Raw genomic sequence first — 14338 nt, 5'->3', positions numbered from 1 at the left:
TGGAGCTCTCTGTCTGTGCTGATTTGTCGCCCTCTGGAGGTCAAAACACAAACTTCATGATGTCACTGTAACCACCACAGAGACAGGAAGTGTTTTTAAATGACTGAAACACTGAAATGATGCTAACGGCTGTCGTTAGGCTCACTGATAGCAATGCTGATGTGTTCATGTCAAACAATGGCTCAGGTCAGACTCCATCATCCTTCTCCAGCGTGAGGCTGCCCTCAGACCCACAGGAGCTCTGACCTTTGACCTCCTGATCCTCACCATTTTAGTCTCTTTACATCTTTAATGCAAATCCATCTAAACTATAGCAGAGCAAAAGACGCTGGAAGCTGTTCTATGAATGATGTTCATACCAGACTTCTTGTTTCCAGCTCAGACGTGTTAAACGCTGCTGCTGTGCTACATTTGTCATTTCCTGCTTTCACTACCATCCAAGTGCTAAAGTCATCTTATCACTTTAATGCAGTCAAGCAGGAGCTGTAAGTCTGACATTTATTTACTGTCATCACAAACACACACACAGCTGGATTAGCACCCAGACAAAGGTCTGAAAAGCTTTCTATCTGTCAGTGCTGAAGCAGACGTCACTGATCACATGACTCTGAGGGATGTTTCCAGCATCTCACTGAATCTGAGCCATCAGAGAAGCAGGTTCACATCAGACTGGTCATATTCCACAATCTATACCTGAAATAATCACCAAACACACGGCAGAGTAGAAACATGTGGAAACATCTGGAGCCCAGTCTCAGTTTGATCCCTCGGAGGTTTACCTCAGTCCTGCTCCTCTGCTTCCTGTTTACAGCGCACACATCATGCTGTGTACTGAGAGTCATGTGGTCAAAGCGAGGCCCTGGTACTCTGACAGAGAGCTAGCACAGTTATCCTAATGTGTGACATCACTACCAGAGAGCATTCAGCTTTCACAGCAGCCAACATCCTGTCACACTGAGCATGTGCAAACACAGCTCTCAGCTTCCATCACTCACAAGCTCCAGCCCTCCACTTAAAAGCCCAGAACAAACCTTGGGACCAACACAGCGCAGACAGAGGTGATGTTCACGCTCTGTTTCTGGGTGGGAAACTCACCTGTGGGTGTGTCTGTTCGTCCCCTACAATATCTGATGTCAAAGCTGCTAAATTAGACTGAACTGAAGCCAGACTCAAACAGAAAACAGCCTCAGAGACTCCATCTCCAGCTGCTCCATCTCTGCACCCAGAGATATAATTATAACTCAGTATAATTTCCCTCACAACTATAAATCAGTGACTTTTTAAATTGTGGTCTGATGGGTTGCACCACTGTGAGAGGGTTGAAATGGAATAATCCAAATAGTAGCAGCTTTAATTTCCCAGCTAACAATAAATAGATGATTTTTCAATGTGATTGCTGATCTATTTATACTTGACCAGGTGAGAACAATCGATGATAACAGGACACTATGAATCAATGTCATTCAAATGTCATTACTTTTAGACCATAAGGTTTGATCAGTTTTTTAACTTTGATTAAACATTTATTTAGCATTGAGTTGTCAATCTTGACCATAAGTCATCCCCTGCTCCTGGTCTCCCGAGGCAGATGAGCCCAGGGTGGCCAGACAAAGAGCAATTCAGATGACTCCTATTAAAGGAAATAAATCAGAAGTCCCACTCTGGAGTGGGTGTGGGTAGAGAAGTCAAATGCCCGGTAGCTGGATCTTAGCCCACAGGATTGGCCCAAACCGAAGATCTGAACAACCCCTACTGCCCTCCTTCAGGAGGTTTAGTTTACTTGAACCTTTCACTGGGGCACTGTCGGGATATCCGTAACTGAATCTTTGGCTTCTCTTTATTCTCTGCCGTAGAAGATGAAGATGGACAGATTAGAGCTCCCTGCCTGTAACAAATCCATCACAGAGTCCTGTTCAGATCATGAAGTCAGAGCACCTGCTCACCATCACTCCCCGTCACCTCCACCCCCGCTCACTGCAGGTCACAGTACACTAGGGTCCAGGTGTGGATGGTTATTAGCTTCTTGACTCACCACAACATCTCTGAATATTTGTGAAAACCTACAATGATTGATACTTATGACTGTCAGTTACTAAATATGTTCAAGGTTATTTTACAAATCCGGACTGAACCAGACACGGTGACAGGAAACTCATCTTTTATTTTCACGTTGATCAGAGATACAGAAAGAAACACACAAAACAGTCCGATCCTCTGCTCTCTGACACGTTTCAATTCAACATCATGAAAACAGCCAAAATCTTCATTAATCTGTTGGTTTCTGTTGGACTTTTTCACAGAGCTCACTGTTCAGGTTTGACTCAAGATCTAATTTCTGGAACACTTCAGTCCTGAAACCTGCTGAAACTCTGCCATGTTCTGCTGTTTGGAACATCTTTGTTTGTATAAAGCAATAAAGACGCATAGAAAATCGTCTCTGTGAAAACCTTTGATGTGAAAACCAAAACAAATAGACGAGCCAGCGCTCAAGTTTCCACTCTGTAAGTGGATTGGACGATTGAATACTGAAAGGTATTAGCTGCTTCTGAGTGTTACAGATGAGTCATGATTTGCCCTCCTGTGAGTGCTGATCTGTGTGTCTGATGGAAAACATCTGGCAGTGCGTCACATAAGCTGCAGCTCCTTTGAAAGAAACGGATCCACCTTGCAGAGAGCGGCGATCAGAGCCGAGCAGGCCTGGGATCCTTTTCTCCGCACCATGTCGATCACCCGTCGGGCGTTATTCACCCTTCCATCCGCTCTGCCTAAATCAATTTCATCATCGATGATGATGCGGTGCTCCAGGAGTTTATCCAGCAGCCTGCTCAGGACAGCTTCGGACACTCTGTCCATAAACCGAGAGCGAACAGCCATCAGCATCTCCTCTGCCGTGCAGTCAGCAGGGGGCTTTGACGTATCAGGACCCGGAAGACCTGCGAGAGAGAGGGAAGGACGGATTTATGCTGAGCGCAGATGTGAGCTCCGACCACAAGAGCCACAGGCAGTGTGTGGATGTGTTTGCTGTAAGCAGGACTGAGGTCACTCGGTGTTATGGCATAGATACTTATGTTGTTGTGTATTACACACAATGGAAAGATGCCACACTGTGTTCCGTTTTTCTTGTAACAGTGACAATAAACAGAGATATTCTATTCTATTCAATGTTACACTGGACCTGAGTTTGAAGCTCCGTGTTTCTCATATAACGGTCATAGATCACGCATGAGTCTCACCTGAGTGTCTCCAGCTGAGCTGCTGATTCAGCACATCCACCTGCACTGCCTCACTCTGACAGCCCACCTCCTTCCTGTCCTCCACGGGGCTCTCCCACTGACAGCCCACCTCCTTCCTGTCCTCCACGGGGCTCTCCCACTGACAGCCCACCTCCTTCATCCTCCTCTCCTCCCTCCTGTGACCATCAACGATCATCTGGAAAACCTACAGGCGGCACAGAGGACAAACTTAATGATCACATCATTCAGGGCAGCGCACAGCTGTAAGGCGACTGCACCACCCAGTGTTTGTGGGTGAAAAGACTGTGACACAGCGTCTGTAGGGGGACAGAGTGGGACACAGCGATGACCCGGTTGCGGCTGTGACCAATGACATTAGAATATGTACATCAGTATTTCATTTCCTTGACATAAAAGTTCCCATCAGGGCACCGGCGGTACCTGTGCAGGTAACAAACAATGAAGTGACAACACACTTGAGTCTGTGCCAGTTAAACTGAACACATGCTGCCTTCCTGCTGCTACTCAGCATTGTAACTGCAGCTGATTTAAGGTGGAATGACTTCAGTCAGCTCAGACTGGCTCTACTCCTGACATCACTCCAAAGACCAGAGCCATTTTATTTATAATTGCAATTATACTTAATGGAAATTAAAGGTTGTTATGGAACAGTTTTTTGATTTGGGAATGGATTATTGACTCTTCTGCTTTGGAAGACAAACTCATTCAAAAAGAAACTTTCAATAATGAAGTCTTATGAGAATGCTGCTATTAACTTGTTTCCAGCAAACAACACATTTGAGAGCCTCATCAGGCCTTCTCATCCTGGTCGCTCATTAAAAACTACAGACGGCACAATACCACTTTTTTATGTCCGATACTGATATCATAAATTTAGATATCTGCAGATACCGATATGAATATGAATCCGAGATAGTGAATTTTATAATCAGAAACTGTTTTTTAAATATCTTGCTGCATTTTGTATAAGTCTATACTCAAGTTATAAAAACAAAACATTAAAGCTATTCTGTTCTACCTTTATGCAAAAAAATACACTGCACCCAAAATATTTTACAGTTCAGCAACACTGATCAATCTAATAAACCTGAACCTACACCATCCTCCCTATTCTGGTATTTTAAAGAGTAGTTAGTGGAAATATTAAACAAACTAATAGGGTTGCCAACTCCCAACAAAAAATAAAAAATAAATGAACCAAACCCACCCTCCGCCTCATTTATGCCTTGATTATCCGCTGGTTTCCATTTTCTGGTGCAAAGTGGGAGATTAATAAAAAAAGAGAGATGGGACTCGTGACAGAAAAGCAGCTGATCATTGATCAGTTTCATGATTGAAGTTAGGGCTGGGTATTGTCACTGATTTCTAGAATTGATTCGATTTAGATTCACAAGATCCCGAATCGATTCGATCCATGATTCGATTTTGCCTCAGAGAGAGAGAGAGCTGTGCATGAAGTGTGATTTTATTGTGGTGGAAGCAAAACAGCAAAAGTCAGAGTGAATTCATGACAATGTTTATGTGAAGCGTAGTTTGGATCTTCTTTTGCTGCTGGTTTGGTCAATATTGTTTGGAGAGAGATCAAACTAACAGCTTTAGAATCAGTGCAAAAAGGACGTAAACACAAAGCGCGGACCCGCCGATGGATCAGAATCAGCGAGCTGTCGGCTTTCAGCCCCGACCGTGTCCGTGCCGTCGGGTGAGAAAGGCGACACCTCACTGATTCTGATCCGCAGGTCCGCGCTGTGTGTTTACGACTTTGTGCTGAATCTGTGTTCCTGCTCTCATTTACTGTTTTAACTGTTTGGTGGTTCTTGAAATTTTGTGAGGTTTAACCTGACATTCTGGCATTTTGGGCAAAATGAATTAATATTTAAAAAATCGATTCAGGATTTTAATGAATCGATATCACGTTATCCAAGCCAGAATCGATTTTAATCAATAAATCGATTATCAAAACCCATCCCTAATTGAAGTAGCAACAGGAGAGGGGGGGAGAGAAGAGGCAGTCGCTCCATATATCGGTTGTTAAGCTTAACGCGAGAATGCTTTACAAACATTCAGAGATGAACTCACACACTTGCTTCACTTCTCTGGGATAGCTGAATGAAATGCATTTGCAAGTACGTAGCGAGGCTCCAAATGCTCCACCAGACTGCCGACAGGTCTCGCATGCCACAGCCGCTCTATCATGTGACACATAATAACTGCTGTGACTGCTAATGTCATGAGCTGGGTTACGCCATGTCGCAAGTTTTGTGCGGTGCTTTTGTGATATTTAATGGATCAGATTACATTTTTTTTTCTCTCCGATATCCGATCCAGTAACTTAGGTCAGCATAGGACTGATACCGATACACAATATTGGATCAGTCCATCTCTATTCAAAACAGAACTCCTCATCACTATTTCATCTGTACAAGCAAAAATCCTAATTGTGTGACTCCTGGTTCAGAAACAGTCCTCCTGGTAGACCAACTATTGTTTCATGATAAATAATTAATGAACACATTTTAACCTTCCCGTAACTCTTTGGAGCATGCAAAGGTCTGGGGACTGGATCAGCACCACCCTCCTGCTTTTACACCGACACACTCTGCTGTAGGTGAAGTCTGTTTTAACTCCTGCAATAAACAGATCAGAGATCTGCTCCAAGAGGATCCTGTTTCCAACCACATGCAGTCTTCTGCAGGCTGACAGCATCGTCACTGGGCAATCAAACTCTCCCTGACTCACTGCACCATTCTGACCCTGGAGGAGAATGCCATCATCATCACCATTCACAGAGCACAGAGCCATGTAGAGAAAAGGAAGAGCTCCATGAGGACTGCAGCTCAGCGCCATAACCCCATCCCCGTGCTCCAGATTCAAAGACCTCCTCATTGACCAGCCTCAACCAGTCGGACCCCTCCCCCCAGCACCGGACCCACGCTGCGTTCTCTTTTCTGCACACCAACCCACCAACACGAAGTCATTTACAACTCTTCTGTATTTTAATTCATTAAACTCTTTTTTTTGCTTTCAACTTCCATATTCACTAAAGGGAGGGTGTGAACACAAATCCCAATTTCCTCACAGCCTCTAAGGGCTAAAATTGTGGCCATCAATATTTTATACTTGTAAATAAAATACATAGTTGTGAACTGAGTTTTCTAACATTGTAAACCAAAATATCTAAAAATTTTGTTCGTGCACCCCTCCCACAGCCAAACCCATCTGTTCACAAATACGCATTTGTTTTACAAGTACAAAATATTTATGGCCACTGTAACAGCTGATGAAACGCTAGTGTTGTACCGCTAAGCGGCGCTCTTGTAATTATAATGTCATTCACGGATTTTATTTTCTCTGTTTTTATTTTTATGTTTAACGTGTTAACATTTTCTTATTTGTATACAGCATATTGCTAGTTTGACACACGAAAGTCATCGATCAATTAAGAAGGTTTAAGGTGAGAGATCACTTCCTGTTTAGGAAAAAGGTCAGAGAAGCTGCACATGATGATGGTCTTGACATGCGAATGCCAAGCTAAATAAGAAATAATAAGTCCTAAGTTCCAAATACACCAGTGTGTCCACTTGCAGGCCAAAGTGGTATGTTTGTTTATATTTTTCAAATTTTATATGTTTTAATGTTGAAATATAACTTTATTGTACATTTGAATTCACCAGTTCTACGGTGTGCCTGTGTACGTTAAGAGGAGCACAGTAAACATCAGTAAAGAACTCTCGTGTCTCTTGTGTACATGTACAAGCGGGTGTTGTGCCAAAAAGTGATTGGCTGCCAAAAAACGATTTCCAATGTTTCCGTGTGTTTTTCATGTGTAACATCATTACGTATGTTGCTAAATAGACTTCAGTGAACCTGTTATTACCTGTTTCTCAGTTATCTTTGTAGCTGTGTTATTGTACTTGATTATAATCAATCAGCTTCGTTTTGTCCACTTAAAATATGTTTACAGAACTAATTTTGCATTTGTTGCAATTTCAGCTGTCCTCTTGGCCAGATTACTCTTAAAAGAGACATTTTTAAAGTAAACAAGAATTTTCTTTAACTGCACAAATAAAGGATACAAAGGTCAGTGCCAAAAAGTGATTGCGGCTTCTACCTTGCTACAGGAATGTTGTTTTTTGGTCAACATGACTTGATATAATTCACGAGGGATATATTTGACATATGTTTCACATATTGTAGATCAACAAGTTATTTATAGCAGTTTAAATACAAGCAATCAGGTTTTGGCAAATACCGGAAATCAGTTTTTGCCAGACAACCACTTTTTGGCACAACACCTGCATAACCACAATTTGAGGACATAAGCCTCACACTATCAAACTTTCCTCCAACCTTACACAATTATGACATCATTGTTCGGGTAAATATTCAAAAAGCTTCAGTGTGTTTGTTTAGGCTGATTTAACTTCTGACCTCCGTGTCCGAGCACACTTCCGGTAATCTCTTTACTGAGTTAGCTGCTGCTCCTGTTCTTTGGTCTCAATTCGAATAAAGATTGATCCAAAAAACCCAAACCTTAATTCTTAGTGACGTCACGGCGCCTCGTTGAAGCCGTTGTTAGCTGTTACTCGGACCCGTGGGCAGGCGTCTGTGCACCGGCGCTGTAAGCTCCGCGGGCCGCTCCGGTTGGAAGTCAGGGTGGAGACCCCTTTAAGTTCCGCTCTTGTTTGCTGTGCTTTCGGCAAAGACAAAACAGCCAAGTCGCTGGACTCGCCGCTCCTGTGTCAGCGCAGAGCAGGCACACTTTGCTCCCCTCCCCCTTGTGTTTAGATGTTGCGCTGTCACGTGACGTGACTTACACGCTTTGGGGGTTGTTAAGTTGTTTACATATTATTTTCACCCAGTTTTGTTTTTTTGAGAATTTTAATTGTAATTTTTTCACTATTTATAAAATGTAGAAGTCTTAAAATATATCTGCAGTGCTTGGTGTGCATTCAGTGATTCAAACCGCAGTTGGTTGTCATCTTTATTGAAAAATAAATATTAATAAAGTATAATAATATATATAATCTAAATAATAAAATATGATGTTATGTTGACACATGTTGTTAGTGTTTGTATTTTCTGTAAATGTATTTTTAATATAAATGCTTTGTTCCAGACAGAAATGGAGTCACTATCAGGCTGTCCAAGCAAATCCACGACTGTAACAGAGACTGAAGAAGATTGTAACGGAGTCCAACAGTCTGCAGTGGCCACCACAGTCCACCGTCTTCACATCAGAAGGACAATTTCAACATGTCTGTGACGTCTCCTTGCCGTTCTACTCATGCCTTGATGAACAAGGCATTAGGTAGATTTCAAATGTGGCTTTTCAGTGATTTTATAAGTGCAATTTACTGTTACTGCTGCTGTTTTTGTTTTCTCAGGTTTTGTTCATGAATATTTCTCAGACAGAAGAAGTTGATATTCCAACGGACCTGAAAAGGAGAGCCGTCGATGCCTTACATTTGAAGACCAGAGCAGCTGAAGAAAAGCTCTGACTCCAACGTGAGATGTACGCTGTGATTCATCACCTCCACCAGCAACACACTGACCTGCATTCATCAATAGATGACACTCAGGACCCTGGTTCCACAGCTGTTCTTGTTCACAGCATTATTCAGTTAGAGAGGAAACTGTATAATGCAATAACAATGTTCGAGCGTCATGTTGCAGTTGTTGCTCCTCCTCCACATGTTTACCTGCCATAGTTTAACTCAGTGTCTTAGACAGTCATGTCACCTGATCTGCATGTTTTGCTGTACGATGACGTCATCATGACATTGACGAGGAGGGCGAGAAAAACTAGTTTTGTCCTGCAGATGGCGATCTTGCAACATGTTCAGAGAGCTGACACTTTGATGATGCTGGTCTACTCAACTCACTTTTAGCCTGGGTTGAACTATATATGAGCAGCTTCCACTCTGGTTTCACTGTTAAATACACTTGTTGGATTTCACTTGGAGAAGTTGAAAAAGATGACAGCAGATTGGGACTGAATAATCAATCACTATCAAACCAATACAGACAAAAATGCTGATTTTACAGGAACTTTGTTGGAGAAGCTGTAAAGACATGAAACTGGTGGAGATCCCAAACCAGTTGATAGTGCTGATCAGCTGTTATTCCAAATAAAGCTGTTTTCCATTTGAGATGAAATGACTTTCTGTCCTGATATATAATAAAGATGTTAGTTGTTTTTGAGCCCTGTATTAAAAGTAGATCCAGTTTAAAGTCAGCTTGAGTTTGATGTCTTTATGTCAAAGTTGCTCATGATGCTGCTGATGGAATAAAAACAGTGAAAAATATCCCTCAATATAAAAGCATGTAGTCCAGACTTAAATGTAGCCTATTGTTAGCTGAGGTCCACACACAGTGTTTGACAGTGTAAACTGTGTGAAAGGGCTGCTGGTGGAGCTCACTAGGATGAGCAGGTGACCATGTGCCACGAGGTGGAGAGCAGCTGGCCTGGGTTTGATTCTGACCTGGGCCACGTCCCCTTTCTCTCTCCCTCTGCTTTGCTGTCACTTATCTTCACTGCTCTGTCCAATAAAGCTGAAAAAGGCCCAAAACCAAAGAAATCTGCCTGCAGCCTCTGAAATGTCTTGTGTTTCCTTCCAGAGGCCGACGGCTTTTTCACTGTCAGGCCATTAGCATTTTTTATTGTGCATGAGTTGCTGTATTTTACTATTTTTAATATTTTAATATTGTACAGTGTTTTGTTCTTATGGGTTTATTGCATGTTTTTATTGTATTTATTGTTGACTTGTCCTGGAAAGACTCCGCCCCTCCCTGATTATGAACTTGACACATCTGGGGTGTCTCAGAGGCCAATAAGAGGGCCTGGCAGGTCAGGGGAAAGCAGGCAGCAGACATGGCGAAATAGGAGCGGCAGGTGACAGCGCTGCGCAATGCGGGTGGGACTTTAGGTGATGGATTACTGATTGCTATGGTTTTAAAAGGACTACCTGAAAGTTTTAAACCATTTTCAATACATAAAGTCACAATCACAATAAAGACGATATGACATTTGCTGAGTTCAAAACAAAGCTACGGAGTTTCGAAGACACTGAAAAGTCAAGCGCATCAGAGTGTAGCGACAACGTAATCAGAACAGGAGTAAGAACCGGGCGTGAGCACACGAGATTCAGCGCACGATGCAGATACAAGAGCGATGTGGACATTGTGTGTTTCAAGTGTGGACTAAAAGGCCACCGAGCAAAAGTGTGCAGACGGAGGACGTGGTGCAGTCATTGCAAAAGCAACACACACAGTGATACCACATGTAGACATAAAGACAAACAGGATGGCGCGCGGAAGGTCACAGATGAGAGCGCCAACGGATCCAAAGCAGAAATGCCGGATTAAGGGCGCAGACATCAAAGTCGAGCAGTCAGCATACAGCATTGAGGAGAAAGGCCTGTTGGTGGACACTGGGGCTACCTCACACATCATTAACAACATCGCCAAGTTCAAGAGCTTCGACCACGCGTTCAGACCGGAGTCACACAGCGTGGAACTGGCAGACGGTACCCAGTGCAGAGGCATCACCCAACAGAGGGGGGACGCAGAGGTGTTCCTGATTGACAATACAGGCCAGCGACGCAAAGCAACGCTGAAAGATGTACTGTTTATTCCATCATACCCCCAGAACATATTCTCTGTAAAGTTAGCCACTGCATTAGGTGCAACAGTCACCTTTAAACAAGGGCAAGACATGTTGACCCACAAAGACGGTACTAACTTTAACATTCATGTGTATGGCAAGTTGTGTTATTTGCAGACTGAAGTTGAGGGTAATGATAAGTGTAACACCTGCCATGACATACAGGCATGGCATGAGATATTAGGTCATTGCAACTATGAAGATGTAGTAAGATTACAAGGTGTGGTTAACGCTATGCAGATTAAGGGGAGAACTGATAGTCCTGACCAGGAATGTGAAGTGTTTATCCAGGGAAAGTTTGCACAAACCCGAAACAGAGATCCTGATACAAGAGCAAAGGCTCCTTTATAAATGGTACACAAAGATTTAGCAGGTCCGATAGCCACTGAATCTATTGATGGGTACAAATATGTGCTGAATATGTCATTCACTGATGATTATTCAAACTCAGTGTTTATATATTTCCTGAAGACAAAAACTGATACAGTGCAGGCAACAGAGAAATTTCTAGCGGATGTTGCACCATATGGCAAAGTAAAATGCATTAGATCAGACAATGGGACAGAGTTCACATGCAGAGATTTCCAAACCCTGTTAAGAAAAAATGGCATTAAGCATGAGACATCAGCCCCGTACTCACCCCATCAGAACGGTACAGCCGAGAGGGGAGGTGTACTCTTTTCGAGATGGGCAAATGTATGCTAATTGACAGTCAGCTACCGAAATGCGTATGGAACTATGCCATTCAAACTGCTGCTGTAACACGGAAAAGATGGTTTAATAAGTGAACGGGGGAAACACCTTACCAAATGCTGACAGGTAAAAAGCCAGACTTGTCAAAGATGCAGAAATTTGGGTCTGTGCGCTATGCATACAAACAGGACAAGGGGAAACTTGATTCAAAATGTGACCAAGGTTTCTTTGTAGGTTATGATAAGAACAGTCCTGCCTACTTAGTTTACCACCCGAAACTGAGAAAGTTCAGAAACATAGACTTGTTAAGTTTGTGAGCAAAGTAAGTGTAGAAAGACAAACACAGACAGATGAGGGAGAAATAAATGATGACTGTAGCAGAGTAAGACAGCCTATGGCTAACAGACATTTAGAGAAAAGTGACAATGACAATGAAGAGGTTCCAGAACTTATTGTGAGGGACAAAATGTCGTGGTGCTGGATCATTGACCCAGCATTTTGTGTTTAATATGATTATTGTCCTCTGTCCTAGTTATTCTGATTTTGGTATTCTGTGTCCTCCCCTTGTGCCCTGTTCGTGTTCTAGATTTCCTGTTTTATTTTGAAGGTCTGTGTCTGTCGTCATTGTGTTCAGCTTGTACCCTCCAGTCGTCTTTGTGTATTAGGATCAGCTGTTCTTCCCTCCTGTGTGTGACTACCTGATTACCTTGTGTGTGTATATATAGTGGGTGTCGGTCTGTGCTCGTTGTCGGCTTGTCTGTGTTCCATGGTGTCCTGTTCGTTAGTCTGCGGCTCTCTGCCTTTCACCCCGTTTCATGATGGTTTCAAGTTTTCTCTTTAGTTTTTCCCACTTTAGGTTCCTTTCAGTAATGTCTCATGCTTCGTTGCCTGTTTTTGCCACTGCCACTTTGTAAGTAAACTACACTTCATCAGTCTGCTGCCTGCATTTTGGGTCCTTTTCCTCCAACACCAGGCGGTTCGCCTTGGCACCTGTGACACAAAAGTCCACAAAGTGGTATACCTGATGAGCGTGAACGAAAAGTATCAAGTGTGGCAAGTGATGGATTTGTCAACAAAAGGTATCCTATTAGGGAGAGAAGAAAACCAGGACATTTAAATGACTTTGTAGCTGCCAGCAGTGGCAGCGATGACATCCACACTACCATAGACTACTGGTACAGGGCAGTGTGTGGTGTCCCAAACACATTTAAGGAAGCCATAGAATCAGCTAACTCAAAGAACTGCATCAAAGCCATGGATGAAGAAGTCCACTCGTCACGGGAAAATGACACTTTCACCCTAACCACTTTGCCAAAGGGAAAGAAAACAGTGGGGGGGGGAAGTGGGTTTATTCCATTAAGAGTGACACTGAGGGAAACAACAAATACAAGGCGAGGTTCGTAGCCAAGGGTTACGGGTTACAGCCAACAGTTGGGGATAGATTAGGAGAGACACTCTCACCAACAGCTAACTTAACCAGCATAAGAGCAGCGCAGGAGAACATGTTACTCCATCAAATGGATGTGAAGACAGCGTATTTACATGCTCCCATTGATTATGAAATCTACATTGATCAGTCAGAAGGTTATGAAGAGAAGGGTTAGTGTGTAGATGACAAAAATCCTTGTATGGGTTAAAACAAGGATGTATAGAGAGGCTATGGGCAGTCTTATATACCTTGCATCAGGTACCTGTCCTGAACTGAGTTTTGTGGTAAGCAAGTTATCACAACATTTCCATGAGCCTACAGAGGAACAGTGGGGAACTGTGAAACGTGTTGAGAAATCTCAAAGGGTCCAAAGATAAGAAGTTGTGTTTTAGGAGAAACACAGATAAAAATTTGGGTCTAGTAGCCTACAGTGATGCTGACTGGGCAGGTGACACCGCCGACAGACGCAGCACTACTGGTTACTGTGTACATCTATGTAAGAACAGTTCTCTAGTTTCATGGAAGAGCAAGAAACAGCCCACTGTGGCACTCTCTACCTGTGAAGCAGAGTATATGGCTCTGGCTTCCACAATGCAAGAGTGTATATATTTAGAACAGCTTTTGAAAGGTATAGATGACTACAGATACACTCAAACAATAGTGTACGAGGACAACCAGGGAACAATTGCCCTGGCTAAAAACCCTGTGAGCCGCCAGAGGTACAAACATGTGGACATTAAATATCATTTTGTAAGGTCCATTGTAAATGAAGGGAAAATGTGTCTGTTATATTGCACTACTGAAGCAATGGTTGCAGATATTATGACCAAACCTGTTTCTAAGCTAAAACTTGCAAAGTTTGCTGACTTTATGTTTGGTGCTTAAAAGAAAGAAGAAAAAAAAGGGGGAGAGAAAAAAAGGAAAAGGAAGTGTGGTAGAGATTGTACAACTGTTTATTGTTTATTGTACAACTTTTCTATAGATTCCAGCAACCTGAGTACAAGAGGGGGTGTTACGATCTTCATTGTGTTTACAGTGTGTTTAACTGCATTATGGTTACTATTGTTTAACAGAGAGACAGTATATTAGCTGTCACCACAAGGAGGCACTGTTTCATTGTAAGGGCACATATGCTGCATCATCACGCCCCTAAGGAGGGAGGAAAAGTTTTGCCGTGTGTCGATGTGGAATAAAGTTCCCCAAATATTAAGGAAATTTTTGCCTCCGTCGTCATTTTCCTTGAAGTGATCGCTGTCGATGCTGCAATACTCAACAGTTTCTCTCCTTAGAATAACACCT

At 42.8% G+C, this 14338-nt stretch overlaps 1 protein-coding gene across 1 annotated transcript; it reads right to left on the bottom strand.

Moving 5' to 3' along the window:
- Positions 1-2141: 2141 nt before the first annotated feature.
- On the bottom strand, positions 2142-8091 carry LOC146521022 (caspase recruitment domain-containing protein 18-like). Its single transcript, XM_085154569.1, has 3 exons — positions 7785-8091; positions 3234-3438; positions 2142-2933 (listed from the first exon to the last, which is right to left on the bottom strand). The coding sequence occupies exons 2-3, from the start codon at positions 3427-3429 to the stop codon at positions 2626-2628; spliced, it is 504 nt and encodes a 167-aa protein (XP_085010695.1). The 5' UTR covers positions 3430-3438; positions 7785-8091; the 3' UTR covers positions 2142-2625.
- Positions 8092-14338: the final 6247 nt, after the last annotated feature.

This window comes from Neolamprologus multifasciatus, chromosome 3 (assembly GCF_963576455.1).
Source record: "Neolamprologus multifasciatus chromosome 3, fNeoMul1.2, whole genome shotgun sequence".
Lineage (NCBI taxonomy): Eukaryota > Metazoa > Chordata > Actinopteri > Cichliformes > Cichlidae > Neolamprologus > Neolamprologus multifasciatus.
Note: the sequence above shows the minus strand (reverse complement) of the source record. Positions and strands in the feature narration are given on the sequence as shown.

Coding starts and splice junctions, on each gene's coding strand:
- LOC146521022 (XM_085154569.1), bottom strand. CDS start 3,429: ATGATCGTTGATGGTCACAGGAGGGAGGAGAGGAGGATGAAGGAGGTG. Junction 2,934..3,233: donor GCTCAGCTGGAGACACTCAG/GTGAGACTCATG, acceptor TCTCTCTCGCAG/GTCTTCCGGGTCCTGATACG.